Genomic DNA, 24,156 nt, shown 5'->3' on the forward strand with positions numbered 1-24,156 from the left:
TTAGTTGCACCTTTCATTGTTGTTGTTCATGGAACTTTTTTTTTTAAAAACAATATGAGTTTGCTTAGTCTCACTGTAAAAAGATACACCAGTCACTCTTGTGTTGTATAGTGTGTTGTATAGTGTGTTGTATCGATGCTATATAAATAAAACAGACTATAATTTAATGACTTAAATGTCTCTGTTTTGCCTTATTCCTTTTAATGGTAGCTACACCCCAGTCTGATATCATAGAATATTTGTATTTACAGAATTTGGTTTATTTATGCGCTCAGTATCACTTGTTTGGGAGGGTTGCCGGGAGAAGGCCTCTTTTCTCCAAAAAGAACATGGCAGTGTGGATTAGGTTTGCAAAGTTAGAGACGACTTAGACTTAGACGGACTTTATTGATCCCTTTGGGATGACCCCCTCGGGGAAATTACGTTTCCAGCAGCAAATACAGACAGAAAGAACAAACCATAAGATTTCTGGAACAATGTCTGAAACCAAAATCTTCCTCTAATGACCACTACTCTAATGAAACTACTTTTTGCCTTACGTTTCATTAAGTTTAAATCGTATTTTTCCTGCTCTGCATAAGGGCTTTTTAAAAGCAGCCTGCAGTCAATGGTACATGTAACACATTATGGTGGTGGAAAAGCAGCATTTAAATGGAAAGTTTTATGGTATTTTACTATGTAGCATATATGAAGTTTCAAACAGGAAGCCGTTATGCTTACACATTAATGCAGCAATGATTATAATAAAATGATGAAAATTGTATTGGTCAATTTAATGAAGTATAAGATCTGAGTATTTCCTCCATCACTGATATTTCTGCCACAGTAGTAACAGTAGCAGTGGCCAGTCAATGGTTTGGTAGGAAGAAGCAATACCTGCTGCCCTTAGTTATGTTAAACAACTGTCACATCCCACCCTGCTGTTTAGGTTATATCCTGTTTTATTTTGATACTCACCTGTCCTCTCATTTCAGATACTTCACTTCCTCCCCTTGTGTGTTTCCCGCCTGTGTGATTGTTTGCCTCACCCAGAGCAATTTCACCTGTCTCTCATTATCTTTCCTCTCTAGTATATTTAGGCTGTGTGTTCCCTGCACTCAGTACCAGTTTGTCTTTGTACTCAGTGTTTAAGCTTTCCGGAGGGTTTCCTAGTATTTAGCGTTCCTGCCTTTTTTGATTTTTGAGTTTTTCTGACCTTAGCTTTGTGTTCTCCTGGCTGGATTTGTCTTTTCCTCCGAGAGATTACCTGTGTACTGAACCTTTTTTGGCAAGTCTGATTCACAGAGAGGATTCAATAAAGTGAGAGGCCTGCAGTTTCTTCAGGTGTTACAACACAGTCACGCGGTGCAGAATGGAAGTTTCTTACAGCCACAACAAATTTAACTTCAGTGATACCTCCTACAATGATACTTACTACAATGACACTTTCTACCAATATGAGAATTATGTTGAGTATATATGGACTGAGTTTTGCACGAGCGCATTCTCACAATACACATTTTTCACCAGTGATTGCATGGGCTGTGATCTTAATAGGTTTTCCACTGACCATGCTGGCCATCTATTCTCTGTATTCACAGGTACGTAATGAGATATCAAGCTCTCCTGTATGTAGAAATCTGCATTATGACAGTGACCTACTAACTGTTGCTGTCCACAACAGCCAGGATGTTGTGTATCTGCAACTTTCACTCACTGCACTTTTTCAATATACTGTTTTAAGAATGTTGTTGGTCTCTGTGTGATATGTAGTGATGGTGGTGGGTCAGTCATATTGAATGATGTGTTTATAAATCCCCTGCTACTGTTTTCATCTTTCACTATAACTGCAGATGCAAGACGACCATGTTGCACCGATCTATGTCATCAACCTTCTGATCACAGACCTCATCCAGATGTGCTGTTTGTGGTCTGGTTGGTGATCCGAGATATAAGACCCTGGCAGTATACAGTCAGCTGTGTCTCTACATTAATCTACTTCAGTGCTGTGTTGGCCAGTGTTGTCTTCATGGTGTCTATCGCCTTAGAAGGTGGGTAGTGTATGTGCATGAGCACTTCTAAAGGAAATGCTGTGAAAGGCACTGAATATTCTGACAGGTTACCACTTTACATATATTTTCATTACAGGTATTTGGTTATCACCTGGCCTCTGTGGTACCACTTAAGAAGAAGCATCAAATCTTCTGTGTTGGTCTCCATCACGGTCTGGGTCTTCTGCTTCATTGAGTTCATTATATCATCTTTTGTGCCCATTTTCCGTCCCATCCTCCTCCTCATCCCCTTCCCCTGCTCATCTTTTTCCTGGCTAGGACATTCAAAGCCCTGTCTGTGGCCATTTCTGTTTCTCCTAAAGAAAAATGGCACATCAAAGGAACTTTAGTCCTGGTGCTGCTGAACTACACACTGCTGTTCTTGCCTTGGGTCATTTGGATCTTGATAAAGGCATGCTGTGAAACTTATATTTTTGATTTGAGTCTCTTTAGAACTTTTGTTCAATTCAGTCCTCTTGCAGACTTGGCTTTATATATTTTCATAAGGAAAGGGGCTACAGACAAGCTGCTGACCTCCCTGTGTTGTTGCAGAATGTTAAGAGAGGAAGAGCAGAGCTAGGTAGCCACAAAAATGAATAACCACTGTTCTGTAGACAGAACAGGATAGCTATGATAGCCATTTATGTGCATTTACATTCAATAATTACCTCCCCATAAGATAGTTTAATTGCACCAACCCGCTTCTACAAATCATGTTTGCATATTATTTATTTTTAACATCAAATATGTCTCGAAGGACACCAATGTTGCCACTGAAAATGCATTAGTAAAATGTTCACAGACAAAATATCACTTATAATATCCACTTGTAGTAACTACAGCATTATTAAACATTTTTATGGACATATTGAGACAATTCCTGTACTTCTGTAGGTTAGACTTCAAACTGTGTGACTGTGTGTTGGGGGTGTAATGGAGGCCATTTATTGACTGACTTCTTTATCAATACATTGAGTTGGTTTGGTTGGTTGCACTGTAGAAAGATACACCAGTTAGTTACTCTTGTGTTGTATTTCTGATATTGTGACACTTGCAGATGTTATATAAATAAACCTGATTAAGGTCGAATCACTTAAATGTCTCTGTTTTGCTTTATTTTGATTTGGCTTATGTAGCAGTAAAACCTAAAGTGACCGTTTCAACATGATACACCAGTAGATATGAGTCAGAAGTGTAAGAGTGAATGATAACATGGATAATATTGTTATAGCCAGCATGGCTAAATTCAACTTTTTGTTATTACCCTTTTTTAATGTCCTTGAACTCACTGCAGCAAGTAGCATCCCTCCTTTTCTGCTGGTTGTATTATTATGCAGCACAGTGTAACAAACACAGACAATATAAATAATAGAATAATATAAATATAGACAAACAATGTTGCATGGGGTCAGTCTCATCCCTTCAAAATTCCCTGTCAAATTCAACTAGATTGAAGAGCAAAGGCGAATGTGTGATTACACTTTGTCCTTTACCAAGTATAAATAAATGGGCCGAAAAAAAATCAGTATAACTGATTTGGCTAAAGGCTAAATGATGAAAGTAGTCTCCCTCTCTGCCTTGAGTTGACATCAACCCATCATCATCCCTTCATTTTACACAATTCAACTCTTCAACATTTGCACAGCACATATCTTGGTTTCAAGAAAATACACTTGTTAGGTATTCACAGAGCCAGTGCATGACAGGGGTAAGACACTGTGTTTTCTTTTTTCTTTTTCTTTTTTGTTTGCAGAAGTAATTCTTCAGCATTTGTAGTCTAACACTCATTCTGCTGAAACACTGGTATGTAGGGTGGATGTTGTTTAAAAAATGTATGTACTTAATTTAAATAAATTACGACATCTATGCGTCCTTTCAACTGCAAATCATCGAAACCAGGCCCACTATACTGCTATTTGTGTCCACCACCATTTGGTGCCTTGAAGAAGAGGTTAGATATAGTCTGTGGTTATTATTATTTTGTTTTTCATCAGTGTTTCCTGCAGTGGGTGTTTGTGCTGTATGCTGGTATTTTACATAGGATGTGCAAGAAAATATATCATACATATCAGATGACTATCGCATGATGAAATTATTAAAATCATGAGCTGAGTCATGACACATGCATAACAGCACAAACAGCTTTTTCCAGGGTGTGATATTATGCATGAATTGTATTTTGTTTAAAGAATATATCGTCTCCTTCCTGTTGACTGTGACTGTTGTATTGTTGTCTGTATACATTATCACTTCCTTTACATATTCATGCCTGAGTCCTTTTTCCTCTCCTCTAAATGATCAAGTGCAGATAATCACAAAACTACTGCATGTCATCTTGTACTTTACATATTCGTGCTGACTACTTTTTCCTCTTCTCTTCAAGCACAGATTATCAGGGACCTACTGTATGTTATCATGTTATCATTTACATATTCATGCCTGAGTATTTTTTTCCTCTCTTCCTTTAAAAGATCAAGTACAGATTATCAGGAACATATAGCATGTTATCACTTAGATAGACTGAAGAGGACAAAACATCAAACATAGTTGTAGGGAACACATTCAGGTGGGATCTTGCAACTTTCAAATAAATGTAGTGAATTTTGTGATATAACATTTTTCAACAGGAGAACAAACCAGCCATGAAAATGATTATGTAAACTGTGGACACCTTTGGACAGTAGTTCTGCAGAATACCACAGTCAAAACAATTATGTCTTACTTTGTTCAGATTTCTTCTCATTGAGGCTGAAGCCAATCCCAGCTATATGTAAAACATGTTGAAGAATGACAGTAAAAAGACTGCATCTTTAGATGTGATTTGATTGTGGGTTAGAGCATAGGTATATGTGCCATATTTGTGACCTAGCATGTCAGCTTTAGTGATATCAAATGTAAGGCAGATATTAAAAAACTTCATCCTTTTCCATAACATAATCTCTCAAACAACAGATTTCATGCTAAAAAATGGAGGATTTCTACATTAACATGACCTCCCAGTACTGACAGCATCATCCTATACCATTGTGATTGCTGAAGCAAAAAAACAAAAACAAAAAAAACAAAAAAAAACAACTCTTTATCCCATGCTTTTTGAAGGCCCTCCCCATGTCATGTAATACTGCACAGGCTATGGTGATGTCACAGGTCCTCTCAGAGTAATCCTGTGACTTTTTAGGCACTGAAATCTAGGTTTCATTTGGCTAAAAAACATCTCAATTTATGGCCTTGTTTTCTGGGTTGGGCGTTAGCATGTATGGCGTACAGGGATAGCCTCTGTCCCCACACAGAACTCCACTAAACTCCCCTACAGAATGAAAGTGTTGGTTAAATACACATTATAATGTTTTGAACACTGGATTTGACATTGTCTAATCTGGTTTTGCATAGGCCTTCTGCAGCTACATCTTAGTGCTATGAGATATTTGGGTTGGAAAGAAAATGATGTGGAGACAATCCCAATGAGACATTTTATCACAATATTAATATTTCATCATAATTTTGTATATATCTTGATGATTATGGCCAACCTTCTTGTGTACTATGCATGCATGTTAAATGTCTTTATACATTTGTTCTGTGTGTTGTATTCAGGACATTGCTGAGAACCTGTTTGGTCCTGCTTGATAAAAAAGAAAAAAAAAAAGGTGAAAAGTTTATCTGCTTTTTCAGAGCAAATATCAGACAAAGAAATGGACATAATGAAGCCAAGCACCTGATAAATACACTGTTGTCTGTGATTAAAATGAGTGAAAGATTTTTGACGATGACAACATGCAGTTGATGGTACATGTAACATATTATAGTGGTGGGGCAGCAGCACTTAACCAGTACCTTGGTATATATGTAGCCAACATGAAGTTTTAAGCGGGAACACATTTTTACCTTTGAAATTTTCTTATTGTTGTATGTTCTTATTTTTATTCTAATTGTTATAATAATAATCATTATTATTATTCATGATCATAACTCCACTTCACTTATTTCACAATTTCAGTTATTAGTTATTTTTGCTGATTTAGATTCTTAAAATAAAATATGATTAATTGATTAATTAATTAATTCTTATGTCTTATTATAGATCCGGATGGGTAGCTTGATGAGCCACCATTACCAGCTGCAGCATTAAAATGATGCTTACACATTAATGCAGAAATAATCATAATGAAATTCTATAATATACATGTATATTATTCTTAAATTGGTGATTGTGTATAATGAGTATTACTTGAAATACATTTTTCTACCAATACTTTTGTACTTGTCTTCAAGTTAAATGTGATTATTTCTGCATTGTTGTATTGGTCATTTTAATGAAGTAAAAGATCTGAGCATTTCTTCCATCACTGATATTTATGCTGCAGTGGTTACAGTAGGAGTGACCAGAATTATGTCAATGGTTTTGGGAGGAGGAAAAAATCAGTAGATGCTAACACACCTAATACCCTTTTCTTTGTTATAGTAAACTGTCATATCATGCCATGCTCCTTAGTTAATGTTTTTCTTTGTCATTCACCTGTTCATCGATTCCTGTTTTATTTTGATACTTGACCATCTTCTCGTTTCAGATACTTCACTTCCTGCTCTTGTGTGTTTCCTGCCTGTGTGACAGTCTACCCCACCCTTATTAGTTCTACCTGTCTTCATTATCCTTCCCTCTCTCGTATATTTGGTCTGTGTGTTCCCTGCTCTCAGTGTCAGTTTGTCTTTGTAGCCAGTGTCAAGCATTCCAGCAATTTTCCTAGAGTTTATTGTTCCTGACTATTATTATTATTATTTTTAAATCTCTGCTAGTTTTTCTGACCTAAAGTTAGTCCTCTCCTGACTGGATCTGTCTGCATTTTCCTCTGCCTGATTACCTCTGTACTGAACCTTTTTTGGCAAATCTGTTTTTTTGAATCAAGTTCCTCTTTGTGAGTCATCCTGTTGAGTCCTCTTGCTTGTGATTTCTCCACAACAGGTCACACTGAAGAATGGAAGCTTCCTACCACCACTACAGAGTTGACTTCAATGACACCTCCAGCCAAACTGAAACTTACACTTTGTATGGAATTTCACATTTTTGCAGGGAGTACAGTACTATAGGAATGTTCTCACCAATGATTGTGATCATCATAGGTTTACCACTGACCTTGCTGGCCATCTATGCTCTGTATTTACAGGTACGTGAAGAATTATCAATTATATGTAGAAATCTGCACCACAGCTGTGACCTACTAACTGTTGCTGTCCACAATAGGCAGGATGTTGTGTATCTGTAACTTTCATTCACTGCCACTTTCTTATATATTATGTTTTAAGAGTGGAACTGCTGTTGGTCTCTGTGTGATATGTAGCAATGGTGGTGGGTCAGTCATGTTGAATGATGTGTTTATAAATTTCCTGCTGCTGTTTTCATCTTTCACTATAACTGCAGGTGCGAGACGACCATGTTGCACCGATCTTTGTCATCAACCTTCTGATCTCTGACCTCATCCAGATGTGCTGCATGGTGATCTGGGTGGCGATATTCTTAGACTGGCAACATCCTACGGTCGGCTGCACCTCTATGTTACTCTACTACAGTTCTTTGTTGGCTAGTGCTTGCTTCATGGTGTGTGTAGCCCTAGAAAGGTAGGTAGTGTGAGTATGTGAACATTTTTGAAAGAAACACCAGAAAGATAGAAATGCAATGAATATTCTGACTGGCTAACACTCCATATATCCTTTATTACAGGTACTTGATCATTGCCTGGCCTCTGTGGTACCGCTTCAGGCGAAGTATCAAGTCCTCAGTGGTGGTCTCCATCATGGTCTGGGTCTTCTGTTTCATTGAGTTCACTATATCATCTTTTGAGCCCATTTTCCGCCCCATCTTCCTCCTCATCCTCTTCCCTCTGCTCATCTTCTCCCTGGTGGGGACCTTAAAAGCCCTGTCTGCAGCCATTTCTGTCTCTTCTAAAGAAAAAGGGCAAATTATAGCAATTTTAGTCCTGGTGGTTTTGAGCTACACACTGCTGTTCTTGCCCTGGGTCATTAATGTCCTGATAGAGAAATACAGTTCAGCTTTCAATTATTATTTATGGATGTTTGGAAATTTGATTAAGATCAGCCCTTTTGCAGATTTAGTCCTTTATGTTTTCATAAGTAAAGGGGCTACAGGAAAGCTGCTGAGCTCCCTGTGTTGTTGTGGGTGGTTACAAGAGAAAGGACAGGCAGCAACTGTAAATGTATAACCACAGAAGAAGTCTGTCTGTGTAGACAGAGCAGGGTAGCCACAGTAGTTATTCAGTGCATTTCCGTTTATCATCTTTATCATATTTATTTATTTATTTTTGTCACCTGGATCCTATAAGAATAATGACTCTAGTTTTCAAGTGATCTGATTGGTCGGTAGTTGGGCTGTTGATAAGTTTGATGCGATCCACTGAAGTTTCCCTAACCTTAACCAAAATGCTTTAGTTACATAAACCACAAACGTGACTATGGATGTAAATCCCGCTATCTGGTGCACTTTGTACACTTGCATCCACCCCAACCTTCTCCTGGTGACTCTGCTACCATTAGTAAATGGAGCAGTTGATTCAAAAAAGGAAATGTTGCCCCTGACCATGGTCCAGCCTGCAATTATGTTGCCACCACAACATAATAGAGAAAACGGTTTAATAGTATATGAACACTCTGTCCTGCTGTAGTGTGCAGAATAAAATCAGATGACATGTGCACAAGGACAGATGTTAAAAAGCCATTTATGGACTGATTCATTAAAAACTATATGGGTTTGTTTATCTGCACTGTAAAATGACCAATTACTCTTGTGTTGCATGTCTGATATTGTGACGTGACAGTTATAGATGCCATATAAATAAACCTGATTTTGTTTCAATAATTTTGAAGTCTGTGTTTTGTCTGTACTTTTAATGGCAGCTAATGTTTGTGTGTGTATATATATATATATATATATATATATATATATATATATATATATATATAGAGAGAGAGAGAGAGAGAGATAAGTAAGTTGCGCCTGAGTTATGGATATCTTTGTTCGGTCTTTCCAGTTCAGTAGAGTGTTCTTTTTGGTTTGTAATGTCAGGGTATTTGTAATGTGGACAGGTCACAGCTGAACGTTATGAGCAGGCCACCACTGAGTGCCTGTCCCTGGCTCCTTTGCCTACATACTTTGACGTCTGTCTCCAAGCTTGAAAACAGAAGCATGCAGGAAATAACATGGATAAAGCTGTGTACTGCTATATATTTTACAGCTTCTTAAGAAAAATGTTGTTATGACAATTTTTTAAATATCCTTGCACTCATTGCAGCCTAACAGCACCACCTTGCACCTTAGTCCTCTGCTTTGTGGTTTTTCCTTCTTCTTGTTTTTGTTTTCCATCCAACATCCACACAGCACATTTTTCACTCAGCCAATCCCTACACTACTGACTCTATAGATCTTTCCCTCTACTTTTTTGCATTTATTTTGATATATTTTGTTCTAAGTACATTGTTTTGTTACTTAGTATACCCAAGTGTCTCCAGTTTGTTGCAGTCTAAGAGTCGGGCTGTAACAATATATAGTGTATGTATGTGTGTCTTTCCTGTTGGCTCTTACTGTTTTTCTGTTGTCATATTTTACATATTTGAATCAAGTACAGACAAAGAAACCTACTGCATATTATCATGTTATCATGTTATCACTTACTTTACGTATTCATGCCTGAGTCCTTTTTCCTCTCTTCCTCTAGATGATCACGTACAGATTATCAGGGACCTACTGCATGTTATTACTTACCATATTTACACTGCAGAGGACAAAACATCAAACATTATTGTAAGGAACACATTCAGGTGGGGTCATACACATACATACTGTCATGACTAAGAAATTATGTTAACTCACTGTCGTGTTGTCCCGTCTTCATGTTGTCTTGTGACTTCCTGTTTTATTTTGAAATCTTACTCTCCTCTCCTTTCAGGTCACTTGCCTCTTCCCCTCATGTGTTTCCTGCCTGCCTGATTGCTTGCCCCGCCCTAATTGTCTCCACCTGCTCCCCCTTACCTTGTGTCTATTTAGAGTCCGTGTCTCCCTTTGTCCTGTGCTAGTTCGTCTTGTTCAGAGAGCCAAGCCAGCCTGCACCTCGAGTTCCTGTTATGCCAAGTTTTTTTGATCCCTAGTCTTGCCTTGTTTGTTTCATTATCTTGCCTCCTTGTGAGTGATCTTTTGTTTGTACTTTACCTAGTGAGTTTACCTCCTTGTGAGTGATTTTCTGTTGTTACTTTGTCTATTAAAGATTTGTTTATTTTGTACTTTGAGTCTGAGTTGTGCATTTGGGTTCACGTCCTAGTTCAGTTGTGACACATACATACATTTCTGATGTTACTTTTTTCCCTTAAGCAAAGAGATTATTAAAAAGAACAAAAGAACTGCAATGGTCATGAAAATGATTATGGGTGGGACCTGTGAAGCTCTATCTGCAGTCAGCCATGTCCCATAATTATGAAAAAAAGATGAATTGTGGACATTTTGGTTGTGGTGCTGCTTTTTTACACACTGCTAAAGTTCAGTCCTCTTGCAGACTTAGTTCTGCAAGAACTAAGTCTTTTCATTAGGAAGGTTGCTGTAGGCAAGATTTTGGCCTCTCTGTGTTGTTGCAGCATGAACAGCAATGATAGCAGCATTCAGAGTCAGTTCCTTTTCTTTTCAGTGTCAAATTTGATATCTGAAACTGAAGGTCATGAATTTAGACATACTTATAAACCACCATTTTCCAAATATCTGAATGCATCATAAAACTAAAACTACAAAACACCATACTGATACATAAACTTGCATGATTGTTAATAATTATTTAAGGCTGTTTTGGAAATATAAGATGCATATGATCATGCATAGTAAGGGATTAATAAGTGCTTAATAATGACTAATAAAGAGCCATTATGCATGCTAAAAAACAACTAGTTAATTTTGAATAAGTGTAGCCTAATAAAAGTGTTAACAATGAATTCTTATTAACCATAAAATCTTTATCTTTCCTGCCATAAAATCCCGGAAGAGATAGATGCAGAAAGTTCTGACACTGGATGAGCAAGAAAATTAATAAACCTGGGTCAAAATAACCCAACCAGCAGTTCAGCTGTGAATGAACCCCTAACAACTCATTGGTCCCAGCATCAACAACCCAGCAATGTTTTTAGAGAATCAGTTTTGCCTTTTCAAAACTCAAAGTTTTTATATGTCACCTTAACAAAACTGGCAAAGGTCCAGTATTTGATTTTTTTTAAGTCTCCATAGTGTACATAACAATCTTCTCATTTGAGAAAATTAACAAAAATACTGCTTAAGTGGTGAGGTGGTGGTGAGGATATCAAATATCCTGAATGAAATACTTCAGTTATTTATCCTGCAGTTCATCACTGTGCACTTACCCAGCCCATGATGTTTATTGTCTGCATACATCATCACCTGAAAGACACTATCTCTGAAATTTCACCCTTTACCACCAAACTGAACCAAAAACAAATTTAGTTTTCCAATCTGCATCAAAGACAATCAAAGTGATTGTGTGTGTATTTTCTTGCTCAGTGAAAACACAGTGTACACAAACCTGGTGTATGCCATCAGGAAGTGTGAACTGCCAGGACATGAGTCAAAATCATGACACATGCCCGGGTGACTGATATATTATTACACATTATATCAGATTACTAGATTGTCAGATGGTGATCTGGTTGAGGTGGAGCTAATTTTATCTACTTAAATGCTTCAAAGAAAAACTGACAATCATATTGGATTGTTACAACACAGTAAAACAAGCTGCTGACCACTTTTAGCGGGCTAATCACAGAGCCACTGTGCTGCCCATGAAGGGTATGTGTGTGTGTGTGTGCGTGTGTGTGTGTGTGTGACTACAAGGAAAAGGAAGGACAGGAAGGGTGGGGATGTGAAGAAAAGTAGTTGTTAAACAGGAGACGTGAAAGAAGGAACGTTAAGGAAATGGAGGAGGAGAGTGGATGGAGAGGAGATGGTGAAAGATAAAAAATGTGAGAGGTGAAGAAAGAAAGATGTAAAATAGAAAATATGGAGAGATAAAAGAGACAAGAAAGGAAAGGTGAATGGAAGATGGAGGAAGATCACAACTTTTTAAAGAAAGTTGAGTTAATCTTGCGCTCTCAGTGTTTCCTTATTGTCTCCCTGACTCCACCAGCTGGAATTGTGTCTTTCAAGCTGGTTTGAACACACAAGACAGAAGTTCTGCTTCTCATCATTGCACCTTAAATCTAGGTAAAATTCCTGTCCTGATTAGAAATAGTGTTTATTCATCCCAATCTGTATGATTTGCAACTTATTCCAACAGACAACAATCTCTATCGATCCCTGACACAATACACTTGGGATTGCTGAATGTTAGATCCCTAGCAGGCAAATCCTTTTTATTAATGGTTTTATTATAGATCATAAGCTTGATATTATGTTTTTAACTGAAACCTGGTTGGATGAAAAAAAAAAAAAAAAAAAAAAAACAGAGCAGCCGCTCATAATTTGTCAGTGCCCCCTACCTGTAATTTTCTTGAAGTAGTTAGAGGAGGAAAAAGAGGAACTGGAGTAGCAGTGTTATTTAAAGGTGTGGTCCAGTCCAGTTCCTCTGGATATCTGTCTGTCACACTAAAAATCAGTACTAAAACCATTTGGTCAATTTGTATAAGTCACTGAAATATTATACTAAATATAAGTTCTTTGATGATTCCACAGAGTTGCTTTCTACTGTAACTGACTGTGACCATGCAATTATTGCTGGTGAGTTCAATATCTATGTCAATGAACCAAATGTTACAAATACTCAGGAACCTCCTGTTATCACTGACAAGTTTGGACTCTCATCATGTAAGAGAGCCTACTCACAACAAAGGCCATGTACTGGACCTGGTTATCTCCAAAGGTCTAAATATCTCCAATGTCATAGGCCTTCATGTTGCATTATCGGATCATCAGTCCTCCACCTGTTGCCTTGATTTGATTACGATTTCTTGAAAAAGGTTTTAGGCGTTTGCTTGCAGTCTTCTCTAAAGCACTAAAAACTGAAGTAATTAAGCAACTTATTTAAAAAAACTAACCTGGATGCACCAATACTAAACAACTCCTATCAAACCTGCCATTTATCAGTAAAAATACTGAGAAAGTTGGTTTTAGACAACTCAGCAACGTTCTTGCAAACCATAGCTACTATTTTTCAGTCCAGGCTAAAAACCTACCTGTTTACTCAGGCTTTCAATGAACATTCCTTTCTGCATTGATTGATTTTTATTGTTTTATGTTTGTTAGTTTTGTTTATGTTGTTTTTGTCCAATATATTTTTGCTGTTTCTATTGCATTCTGTAAAGCATTTTCTAAGAAATCAGCTTTAATAAATAAAAGTTCCTTCCCTTGCTTATTCATTGTTTCCTGTTTTATCTTGATACTTACCTGTCCTCTCATTTCAGATCCTCCTCTTGTGTGTTTCCCGCCCTTGTGACTGTCTGCTCCGCCCTGAGGAGTTTCACCTGTTTCTCATTAGCTTTCCCTCTCCAGTGTATTTGGTCTGTGTGTTCCCTGCTCTCAGTGCCAGTTTGTCTTTGTAGCCAGTGTCAAACGGTCATGCAATTTTCCTATTGTTAAGCTGGCCTCAACTTTTTTTAATCTGTGTACTGAACCCTTTTTGGCAAGTCTGTATTTGAATCACTTTTCTGTCTATGAGTTGTGCTGTTGAGTCATTTTGCCCGTGGTTTCTCCAATTTTTACAACAAGTCACACTGTGAAGAATGGAAGCCTCCTACCTGCACGACAAATCTGACTACAATGACACTCACTACAATGACAATTACCAACCTCCCTCCAGCGTCTTCGAAAGTGATGGCTGGTTTGAATTGTACAATTTTTGCATTAAGTATGGGCTTCGGAATGATTTTGCTAAGTTATCTGCATGGACTGTGATCTTGATAGGTTTTCCTCTGACCGTGCTGGCCATCTATTTTCTGTATTCACAGGTATGTAAAGAATTATCAAGCTCTCCTGTATGTAGAAATGTCCATCACAGCAATGAACTACTAACTCTTGCTGTCCACAACAGCCAGGATGTTGTGTACCCAGCAACTTTCAATCACTCCCTTTTTTTAAAATGTTCATTTAAGGGTGGAACTGTGTATGGCATTGGTCTCTGTGTGAAATGTAGCAATGGTGGTGGGTCAGTCATGTTGAATGATGTGTTTATAAATTCCTTGCTGCTGTTTTCATCTTATCTATAACTGCAGGTGCGAGACAACCATGTTGCACCGGTCTATGTCATCAACCTTCTGATCTCTGACCTTATCAAGATATGTAGCTTGGTGATCTGGATGGTTGACTGGCAGCATCTTGAATATAATGCCTGGGAATATTATGTTATTGCTCTCTGTGTCTCCACATTGATTTTCTACATTGGTCTGCTGGTCAGTGTTGGCTTCATGGTGTGTGTAGCCCTAGAAAGGCAAGTAATGTGTGTACATGAGAAAGTCTAAAAGAAACACCAGAGTCATAAATGTGATGAATATTCTGGCTGGCTAACACTCCATATATCCTTTATTACAGGTATTTAATTGTCACCTGGCCTCTGTGGTACCGCTTCAGATGTAGCATCAAGTTTTCTGTGGTGGTCTCCGTCATGGTCTGGGTCTTTGGTTTCATTGAGTTCATTATAGCATTTTTTGTCCCCTATGCCCTCTTCATCCTCCTCCTCCTCCCTTTCCCCTTGCTCATCTTCTTCCTGGCTGGGACCATCAAAGCCCTCTCTATGGACATTTCTGTCTCTGTTAAAGAAAAACAGCAGATCATAGGAACTTTAGTCCTGGTGCTGCTGCACTACACACTACTGCTCTTGCCCCGGGTCATTTTGATCATGGAAAGGTCATTTAATGCTGATGAATTTACTTATATTTTTTTGGTTTTATTGATTTTTGTAGAGTTGACAGACTTTAGTCCTTTTGCAGACTTGGTTCTGTGTGTTTTCATAAGCAAAGGGTCTACAGAGAAGCCGCTGACCTCCCTGTGTTGTTGCAGGGTAACAAGAGAGGAAGAACAGGGTCGGGTAGCCACCATAAATAGCTAACCACAGAAGTAGACAGAGCATTAATTCATTCATTATCTATACTGGACTTAGGGAGGAATAATAATAAAAAAAATAACAATAAATAAATAAAATGATATGATTATCTAATTTGAATTATATTGTTTTATTTTGCAAGCCTTAAATGTTCAGAGACATAGAGACAACATATTTGTTTTCCATCAAAATATCTGATCTTGCAGTAGAATATTCAGTTGTAGTAACTGTGTAATTTTCATACTTATACACTCTTTTTGCTCTTATATATGTTAGACAATAATTGTGGTCTGGTGTAATTCTGGAAAAGTTCAAAGTGACTTCAAAAGTAATGTTTTTATTTACATTTGACCTAAACCAGGAACTTTTCCTAACCTTAAACCAAAGTGCTTTTGTAACATAAACCACAGATGTGACTGTGGATGTGAACTATGAGCTCTGGTGCACTTGCGTGTGCTGTCCACCTCAATCACCTCCTAGTGACTCTGCTGCCATTAATAAATGTAGCACTTTATTCTTTCTAAGAAAGAACATGTTGCTTCTGAATATCCAACAAGTCATCATGTTTCCACCACAATATATTTGGGGAAACAATTTAGTAGTAAATGAACATAATTTCTACAAGATGGGGTTAGTTGCTCTTTTCACTGTGTCCTGCTGTTGTGTGGAAAAACTACTTGGATGTGTAGAATAAAATTAGATGACAGTTATTCATGCACAGATGTAAAAAGATCATTCATTGACTTGCTTTTTAAAATCAAAACAATGAGTTTGTTTGGTTGCACTGTAAAAAGATCAGCAGCAGTTCCCCTTGTGTTGTATTTCTGATATTGTGACCCTTGCAAATGCTATAGAAATAAACCTGATTTGGATTTAATTGCTTAAATATCTGTGTTTTCCTCTGTACTTTTAAACTAATGTACATCCCAGTCTGATCTCACTGAATATTTACATATTACATAATATTTATCAGAGTATCTGGACAGAACCCACACAGGCACAGGGAAAACATGCAAACTCCACACAGAAAAGCCCCAGGGTGAACCCAGAACCTTCTTCAGATCAGTAACATTTGTGTCTGTCTGATTCAATTTTGATATTTTCAGTGTCCAGGAAAATTTGAGACCAATGCAAAAAGAAGCTAAAAATGTCTTCAAAGTAAGATATTGTCACAAATATGAGACAATATTACCTCTTGAAAGTGTTACCAATGTTTCAGAAAGCAGGAGTAATATTATATTGAAGAAGTATTAAATTGAAGAACTGAAAAGTCACTACTATAGTTTAGAATGTCCGAGTACCGGTCCCTGTTACACTAAGAGAGCCATCAATTATCAGTTGTTTTTTATGTTAATGCTGCTAGATCAGTAAGTTTCTGTGTGTCAGTTTACAGAATGTCTTTTAGAGTCACTTATCACTTATCTCTGAGGCTCTGGTAGTTGTAAGGGTTTTTTTAAATGCTGCGGTCTTGCCTCATTAAAGAAGCTGTCTATTTTGCCTACATTTTGGCTTAAGATTGTAAAGTGACATTGTTGGATAAGTGACATATAAAACATTTAATAAATATCCTAAAATACACTATAATGTGGTTGTAATTAGATACAAGTGTTTAATAGTCTATTTGTGAACAACAACTCGTTCTGTGGGCAGCCATTAGTAGAGTCTAATTTATAAAAAGACAATATAGTAGAATACAGTTGAAATGATAAAACATAAAAAAAAATATCCTGAAGTGTAAAATATGATCACAAGTCTTCTAATCTGGAATTTAAGCATTTCATTCATGTTGCTGCCCCATATCCTTTGTTTTGCATTTGGCCAGTAGATGGTGACATGAGGCTCCAAATGGCACAATGGTTGAAAAGTGTTTTATGGGCTCTGCTAAGTAAATACAGGAGAATTACATTGGTATTTTTATTATTTATTTTTTTATCTTTGTGTTAATGTATTTTCTTTGGAAATTGATTAATTTTATTGTTAGGTTTTATAGATAGCTGGAAAATGTATGTATGTTCCAAGTTTTAACTATTACTATTTGGTTTCCTATTTTATTTGCTGTAATAACCTTGCATTTTCAGTTTGCAGATTTTGGAAGATTTTTGTGTCATTTAGCCAGTGCTATGTTTTTCTGCTCTCCTCCACCATATCATTCTCCTCATTTCACAAGCTGTCAAAACCCTGTTTTAATCTAGTTTGATCCCCTTCACATTTTAATAATATTATTATTAGTTATTGAATTTATCTTATGTGGTGGACAGCAGTTAATAAATCAGTTTATTTAACTTCAGCTGACATGTCTCCTATTATTTCACTATGCTCCTGAGCTGCATATGTGAATCTGGCCTCACAGTGACTGGCTAATGTACCATGTCTGATATTTGCAATAGAGCCAATGAGAGTTTGATGAAAAATGCAATAATGCTTTGTTAACGTTTACCAGTGTTTTCTTGCAGGTGAGAAATCTATGTCATCAACCCTCTGATTTCCGAACTCAGATACTTGGTCATCACCCAGCTGCTGTGGTACCACTTCAGACGAATCATTAAGTGGTTATGATGTGGGCCCTTGTTCATGTTTGTCTCCTCCCTGTCTGTTTCTGGGTTGATTTTCAGATTGTTGAAACCATTTTTCTTCCTCCTTGTCCTCCCCCTGCTCATATTCTTCCCGGGTGAGACCCCTCAAAACCCTGTCTGCAGTCAGCTGTATCCCCCATGATGAGATGATGAATTGTGGCAATTTTGGTTGTGGTGCTGTTTAACACTGCCATTCCTGCCCACCACCTTTTGATGCCTTGAAGAAGAAGGCAGATATGATAATACTTTCAGTTATTTTTCTTTCATTGTCTTGCAGACTTGTTTCTGCCTGCTTGCATTAGGAAGGTTGCTGTAGACAAGATTTTGGCCTCTCTGTGCAGAATGAACAGCAACAGCAATGATAGCAGCAAAAAACCAGAAGCTGTTGCAGGGGATCACTCAAACCATCAGTTACTTGACAGTGTAGCAAACATTACAACACAACTCTCAAACTTTGTAAAGTGTATGATTTCCTTGTTGGCATACTTGATGGTTTAAGCCTTTTCTAGAATACCTTAAATTTTACCTATTTACATCTTTAACCATGTGGCAAGGTAAGGTTATTGTTTAGTTGTCTTTTTTGTTAATTTTCTATTTGCTATTTTATCATATTGTGTGTACATCGGTGTGTGTGAATGTGTTAAAAGTGTGACATGTAGCGTGAAGTGCTTTGAGTGGTTGATATGACTAGAAAAGCGCTATGGAAGTACAGTTCATTTGTCAGTGTGGGGTTATCCTTTCAGGTTGTACAGTAAATTAATAACGGACAGTATTAATTTCTCAGAAATATGGCCTGAGTCACACTTAGCAGAAAACTACAGTGTGTTGTGTTTATTAATGAGGTCAACACCTCATTAATAAAGCATGTCCTTTAAGACAGGTTAGGGTGAAACCACAAACATTTTCTCATTTTAAAGTATTGTTATCCATATGTATCCCCATGGGCGTAAAGAACTATCTATCTATTTGTGCCCTGCTGTGTCACTGGACTGCCTAATACCACTGTGATGAATTTATGGATTGACAGATCTGGTTTTTATAATGCTTTCATTCTAATTGTGGTGAATTACCTCTATGAAAAAACCTCCATTAGAATATCAAGATAAAACCTGTTCAGAGGTTACTGCTCCTCTGTGTGTACTGTCTGTGAACTCAAAAAACCACTTCACAACAAGTGTAATGGTGATGTTGAGGAGACCATGAAACTCTCTTTGCTTTTCCATGATCTTTTGCCCCAAACTACAGATTTAACTCTGAGGAATGGAGGATGTCTACAACAACACAGCTTCACAGAACAACAGCTATAATTACGACCAAATGGAATCAGAAATCTCAACCATCTCATATGTGACAATGTGGATCGTCATCTGCATCGGCATTCCTTTGACCATAATGGCCATCTATGCTCTGTATTCTCTGGTGTGTACGTTATGACGGATGTCTTTGGGGAAAAGCAGGAGTCAGGGAGTGTGTTGGGAGGACACGTTGACATGGCAAAATTTACATGAATGTCTCACCTCATGATTAGAATTTAATCTCTCTTTTGACCAATGTTCTCCTGCAGGTGAGAAATGATAATGTTGTTGTTATTGTTTACATCATCAACCTCCTCATCTCTGACATCATTCAGCTCTGCTGCATGATTGTTTGGGTGACTGAGCCTGAGGATTTTCTGATCTTCTATGTCTCTCACTACATTTATGACACTAGTCTGATGGCCAGTGTTGGCTTCAAGGTGTGTGTTGCTATGCAAAGGTAATCTTTTTATTATGAGTGTACCTGCATGTATCTTATTATCATATCTCAGGAGTATACCATATATGATGGTATGTAAATTATCTATGTATTTATCTTATGTTACAGATATCTGGTTGTCGCCTGTCCACTCTGGTACCGTTTCAAACGAAGTATCAAGTCCTCTGCTGTGGTGTGTGTTGTAGTCTGGGCCTTTCTGTTTATCTATTTCATTCTTATCAATCTGGCACCGGATTTCTTGAGCCCATTCCTCCTCTTCTCCATCTTCCTCCTCCTCCCCTTCCCTCCCTTCACGTCACTGCCTGCTGCCATCTCGCTCCCTTCTGAGGAAAAACGCACAATAGTTGGAGCTTTGATTCTGGTGTTGTTTAATTAGACATTGTTCCTCCCGACAATCATTTGGCTCTTGGCAGAAGAAGCCAGAGATGATGCTGTCCTCAACAGCTTGTCTTTAACCATCATCCAGTTCAGTCCTCTTGCAGACTTGGTTCTGTATGTCTTCATGAGAAAAGGGGCTTTTGAAAAGCTGCTGGCCTCCGTGTGTTGTTGCAAGTTGGAGACAGAGCAAAATAATGTCATATAATTGCTGTGAATGATGAGAGTATGTAAATAACCAGTTTCATGTAAAAAGAAAAAGAGATACTTCTATGAACACTATGTAAGTATTAACAATTAACATGATAACACATGTAAATCAGAAACTACATGAAAATAATAGATTTTTGGGTTTTCTGAACTTTGGAAGTTTCAGTCAAATCATCAAGTAACAAGAAGGTGCTCACAACACTGCCACTAACACCGGAAATGTTTATATTTTAAATTAGATTTATATATTTATCCCCCTGATTGTTCCTTATCTCCCACTGATGTTTGTATAATCCTTATGCCCCCCCCATTTCTTCTTCTTTTACATATGACCTTTGTAATCTTAATAAGATCAAGATCTCATTTGCAAGAGAGATGTGACTAACAAACTGTATTTGTTGTCTCCTGTGCTTAAAGTGCGCAAAAGAAAAATAAAGAAGTCATGTTGTTCAGTTTTCTCCTTGTTATTGCAGTTAATATGTTATTCATATTTAAATGGAAGGTGTGATTGTTTTCAAATGTAATAGAAAGCCATGGTTGGTGCAGCCAGTTCAATTTGGAGCACCCTGGACTAGCTGTTCCCAGAGGATAAAAGCCCAGCCCAGCTCTGTCTCTCTCTCTCTCAACAGGCCTCATACATTTTTACATGGCCACGGGCAGTCACACAGTAAAATGGCAGCATGACGTACTGTATACTTGGAGCATGGAACAGGACAACAGAAAATGATAAGCTCTGTAACATGATTGCACCTCTGCTCTGCATCTCTTTTCCCCACAGCTGCAAACATGTAGGATTGTAATCAGTATTATGGGACACACCTGTAAGATGACTATACATCAATTCCACTGTGCTTGCAAACTTGTTTTCAGGTCTTCGTGTCTTTAAAAGCCTTTGCAAACATTGTAAGGACAAATATCACAGGGCCACTTCATTTATATCCCTATTCTAGATCCAGTTGAGACATATAATAGATGTTGTTTTGGTTTTTTTTTTCAGATATTTGTTGAACATGAATAAAAGTGCATTTGACTATAAATGCACTGACTTTGCAGGTAAGACGTCTATAATATGTTGTTGCATTTATAACAAACAATGTTCCAGTAAATTCATCTCAATGGTACCAGAATGCTGCTATAATCTGAACTGCTTGTCAGATGGTCATGCACCTTTGGTCACCTGATTATCCCACACTTTACTGACATCATTTCTCTTATTTGCAGGTTGCATTCAGGGAACCATTTAATAATATGTTTTGGGTTAACTTTTGTAACCAAAAAAAGGGTAATGTGCATTTGTGGTACAAATACTAGAGGAAGTCACAGTCAAAGAGAAACGATGCCCCAGCCTAGTCATAGCAAGAGTGACACAACAATCTTGAGTTAAACAGAAAACCGCTCCTGTCTTCCTGATTAGATTAGATTAGGAACCTCCCTCATGTCATGACATGCTACATTGGACAAACTTAGGTAGACTTTCGAAACGAAAACACATTCAAGTTGTATTCTTTCAGCTTTCAAAGGTAAGGTCTGCATTGAGTTACTTATCTCATTTTATGTATAACCTGTAAATGTATTGACACATAATAAGGGAAATTAATGCAAATGAATATGCAAACTGTGACAAGGAGACAGCTTTGGACTGTTGCTGTACAGCTATATATGTATACCACAGCCAGTTGCTTTTATGCTCTGTTTTTCCCCTCTCGTCCTAAACACAAGTATAACTAACTGCTGAATTAAATAAAACTAAAACAACAAAAAACATGCAAAAAGAGTATAATGTATATTGAATAGCACAAAATGTATTTAAACAAAACACATTTGTGCTAAAATGCTGAATTACTCATAGATTTATATGCTGTACTATAGGTGTACTGTATTTATGTGAACTTGCACTTCACAGTTTTAATATTATCACTGCACCGTGTAAGCTAGATATTAAGGTGACTTGCTCCCTTTCAATAACATGATCTCTCAAACAACAGGTTTCACGCTGAAGAATGGAAGATTTCTACTATATGAACTTCTCTCAGGACACAAGCCATGACAACTTCTATCATGATTACAATAACAGCGCCACTGATGACTCTGACGATTATGGCAAAATTGGATTCGTCATAGATGTATTGACATGTATTATCATTGGTATCGGCCTTCCTTTGACCCTTGTGGCCATCCATGGTGTTTATTCTCTGGTGAGTACAGAATAACTGAGAGTTATTTATTGTCTGTCTGTCTTGTGTCTGTTGTATGGTCTGTCTTAAAAGGATCTTGATCTGGCTGTGGGGGCTAGGTGTCAGGGCTCTGAGACAAAGGGATAATTTACTCCATAATCCAAATTAAATGTCCCCACAGCTGCCAGAAGTCTTCTGAGGTTAACAGGACCCTAAACACATGCAGCATGTGTTACTCCACTATGGCCTTCTCCTCAACTGTTGAGATTAATAATACTATTTAGTTACAGCTTAATGAAATCTGTCAAGCTGGACAATTTGTACAGCATTTTTTCATAAATTCTGTAGAAATGTATGGCCCCCAGAGGATGAAGCCAACTGACCTTATTTGTCCCATTTTTTTACCATGTGGTTGCGTTTTTTTGTTTTTTTTTTTTTCTTACTATTGGTTGGAATGCCATGAAAAACTATACAGTTATTTGTGATGTACTTGTAACAACAGATCAGCTGGGTGCTCTGGGATGCAAATATCCTGGAGCGCATAACATTTGTGCAAGCGACTATATATGTGAGGGTAGACAAAAAGTTTTAGGCTTGAGGTTTTGTGCTTGAGCAAGGACTATTTGACAGAGAGGGGAGAGGCATTACAAAATCAGAGCATGAAATAAAGGAATAATGTTTTCAAAGTGAAAGACCATGATCTTGAATAGTAATGAGAAAGCAACTCACCTAGACCAGGACAAAATTTTCACACATGACTTCAATGTCACACACACTGTGGTTAAGTTTTATACCTAAGTTCTGAGTTTTATGCTTTGTATTTCTACACATGTTCACAAAATCACATCACTTTTCCTTTTTGTTTTTGTGTTACCTGAAGACTGATGTCATTTGTTCACTGATCTGATTTTATTCACAGTCTCTTTCTTTTACAATACAAATCCTTTATACACATGCAAAACAGAGTTACTCCCAGGTTAACAAGAGCTGATATACAATAAACTTTGGAATAATTTGTGAACATCACTTAACAAACTCAAAACCCTTAGTCTTGATATGACAGAGACTGGCCAGTGCATCATCTCTGATATTTCCAATGGTGTCAATGAGAGTTTGATTAAAATTGCATAAATGGCTCTGACATGTAATCGGCTCAGAACATGTTTACAACTGCTTTGTTTACTTTCACCAATGTTTTCCTGCAGGTGAGAAACGATCATGTTGCTCCGATCTACGTCATCAACCTCCTCATTTCTGACCTCATTCAGTTCTGCTGCATGATCGTTGAAGTGGCAGAACCTGAGGATTGGAAGATTAATGAAGCCTTCTTTTCTATTTACTATTTTGGTCTGATGGCCAGTGTTGGCTTCATGGTGTGTGTCGCCCTGGAAAGGTAACTATCAGTCTATCCAGTAGGTTTATAGTTATTTTGTGTCTGACTGCTTTTTATGCAAATATATTCAAATGTACAGGTGTGTGTGTGTGCTACATAATTCAGATGCTCTACAAAGTCTATCTATGTGTCTGTTGTATTACAGGTATTTGGTCATCGCCTGTCCGCTGTGGTACCGCTTCCATCGAACAATTAAGATCCCTATAGCGGTCTGTGTCATGGTCTGGGCTCTGCCTCTTGTATTTCTCCTCCCTTTAATTTACGATGTGATTATGACATTTTGAAAATCATCTGGGCTGTCTTCTTCCTCCTTCCCCTCCCCTTGTTCATATTTGTCCTGGGTGGGACCCTTAAAGCTCTGTCAGCCAGCCGTGTCCCCTCTGATGAAAAACGACGGATCATAGCAGTTTTGGTTGTAGTACTAATTACCTATGTGCTTCTATTCCTGCCCAGCATCATCTGGGGCCTTGCTGAAGAACACAGCTATAATGATACCTTAATTGATCTATCTTTCACTTTTATAAAGTTCAGTCCTCTTGCAGACTTGTTTCTCTA

At 37.6% G+C, this 24,156-nt stretch overlaps 4 protein-coding genes across 4 annotated transcripts; all 4 read left to right on the forward strand.

The window, feature by feature from the left end:
- Positions 1–1,536: 1,536 nt before the first annotated feature.
- On the forward strand, positions 1,537–2,610 carry LOC127140520 (mas-related G-protein coupled receptor member B4-like; the record flags this gene model as incomplete). The annotated part of the gene is given in 5 exon segments (XM_051068476.1): positions 1,537–1,580; positions 1,833–1,914; positions 1,953–2,034; positions 2,128–2,282; positions 2,285–2,610. Coding segments are annotated over 5 exon segments (689 nt in total), but the record flags the coding sequence as incomplete, so codon positions are not given.
- A 4,507-nt stretch (positions 2,611–7,117) lies between these two features.
- LOC108901332 (G-protein coupled receptor 4-like) lies at positions 7,118–8,883 on the forward strand. Its single transcript, XM_018702799.2, has 3 exons — positions 7,118–7,192; positions 7,447–7,643; positions 7,747–8,883. Exons 1-3 carry the CDS (start codon positions 7,118–7,120, stop codon positions 8,243–8,245), a joined length of 771 nt encoding a protein of 256 aa, XP_018558315.2. The 3' UTR covers positions 8,246–8,883.
- A 4,922-nt stretch (positions 8,884–13,805) lies between these two features.
- LOC127140521 (ovarian cancer G-protein coupled receptor 1-like) lies at positions 13,806–15,519 on the forward strand. Its single transcript, XM_051068478.1, has 3 exons — positions 13,806–14,030; positions 14,295–14,509; positions 14,611–15,519. Exons 1-3 carry the CDS (start codon positions 13,806–13,808, stop codon positions 15,125–15,127), a joined length of 957 nt encoding a protein of 318 aa, XP_050924435.1. The 3' UTR covers positions 15,128–15,519.
- A 5,932-nt stretch (positions 15,520–21,451) lies between these two features.
- LOC127140522 (G-protein coupled receptor 4-like) lies at positions 21,452–23,867 on the forward strand (the record flags this gene model as incomplete). Its single annotated transcript, XM_051068479.1, has 4 exons — positions 21,452–21,554; positions 22,020–22,229; positions 23,414–23,601; positions 23,747–23,867. Coding segments are annotated over exons 2-4 (504 nt in total), but the record flags the coding sequence as incomplete, so codon positions are not given.
- Positions 23,868–24,156: the final 289 nt, after the last annotated feature.

This window comes from Lates calcarifer, unplaced genomic scaffold (genome assembly GCF_001640805.2).
Source record: "Lates calcarifer isolate ASB-BC8 unplaced genomic scaffold, TLL_Latcal_v3 _unitig_462_quiver_2589, whole genome shotgun sequence".
In the NCBI taxonomy this organism is placed as follows: Eukaryota; Metazoa; Chordata; class Actinopteri; family Centropomidae; genus Lates; species Lates calcarifer.

Excerpts from the sequence above, each read along its gene's own strand:
- LOC108901332 (XM_018702799.2), top strand. The coding sequence starts at position 7,118 with ATGTTCTCACCAATGATTGTGATCATCATAGGTTTACCACTGACCTTG. Across the intron at positions 7,193-7,446 it reads TCTATGCTCTGTATTTACAG|GTGCGAGACGACCATGTTGC; the intron begins GTACGTGAAGAA and ends CTATAACTGCAG. Across the intron at positions 7,644-7,746 it reads GTGTGTGTAGCCCTAGAAAG|GTACTTGATCATTGCCTGGC; the intron begins GTAGGTAGTGTG and ends CCTTTATTACAG.
- LOC127140521 (XM_051068478.1), top strand. The coding sequence starts at position 13,806 with ATGGAAGCCTCCTACCTGCACGACAAATCTGACTACAATGACACTCAC. Across the intron at positions 14,031-14,294 it reads TCTATTTTCTGTATTCACAG|GTGCGAGACAACCATGTTGC; the intron begins GTATGTAAAGAA and ends CTATAACTGCAG. Across the intron at positions 14,510-14,610 it reads GTGTGTGTAGCCCTAGAAAG|GTATTTAATTGTCACCTGGC; the intron begins GCAAGTAATGTG and ends CCTTTATTACAG.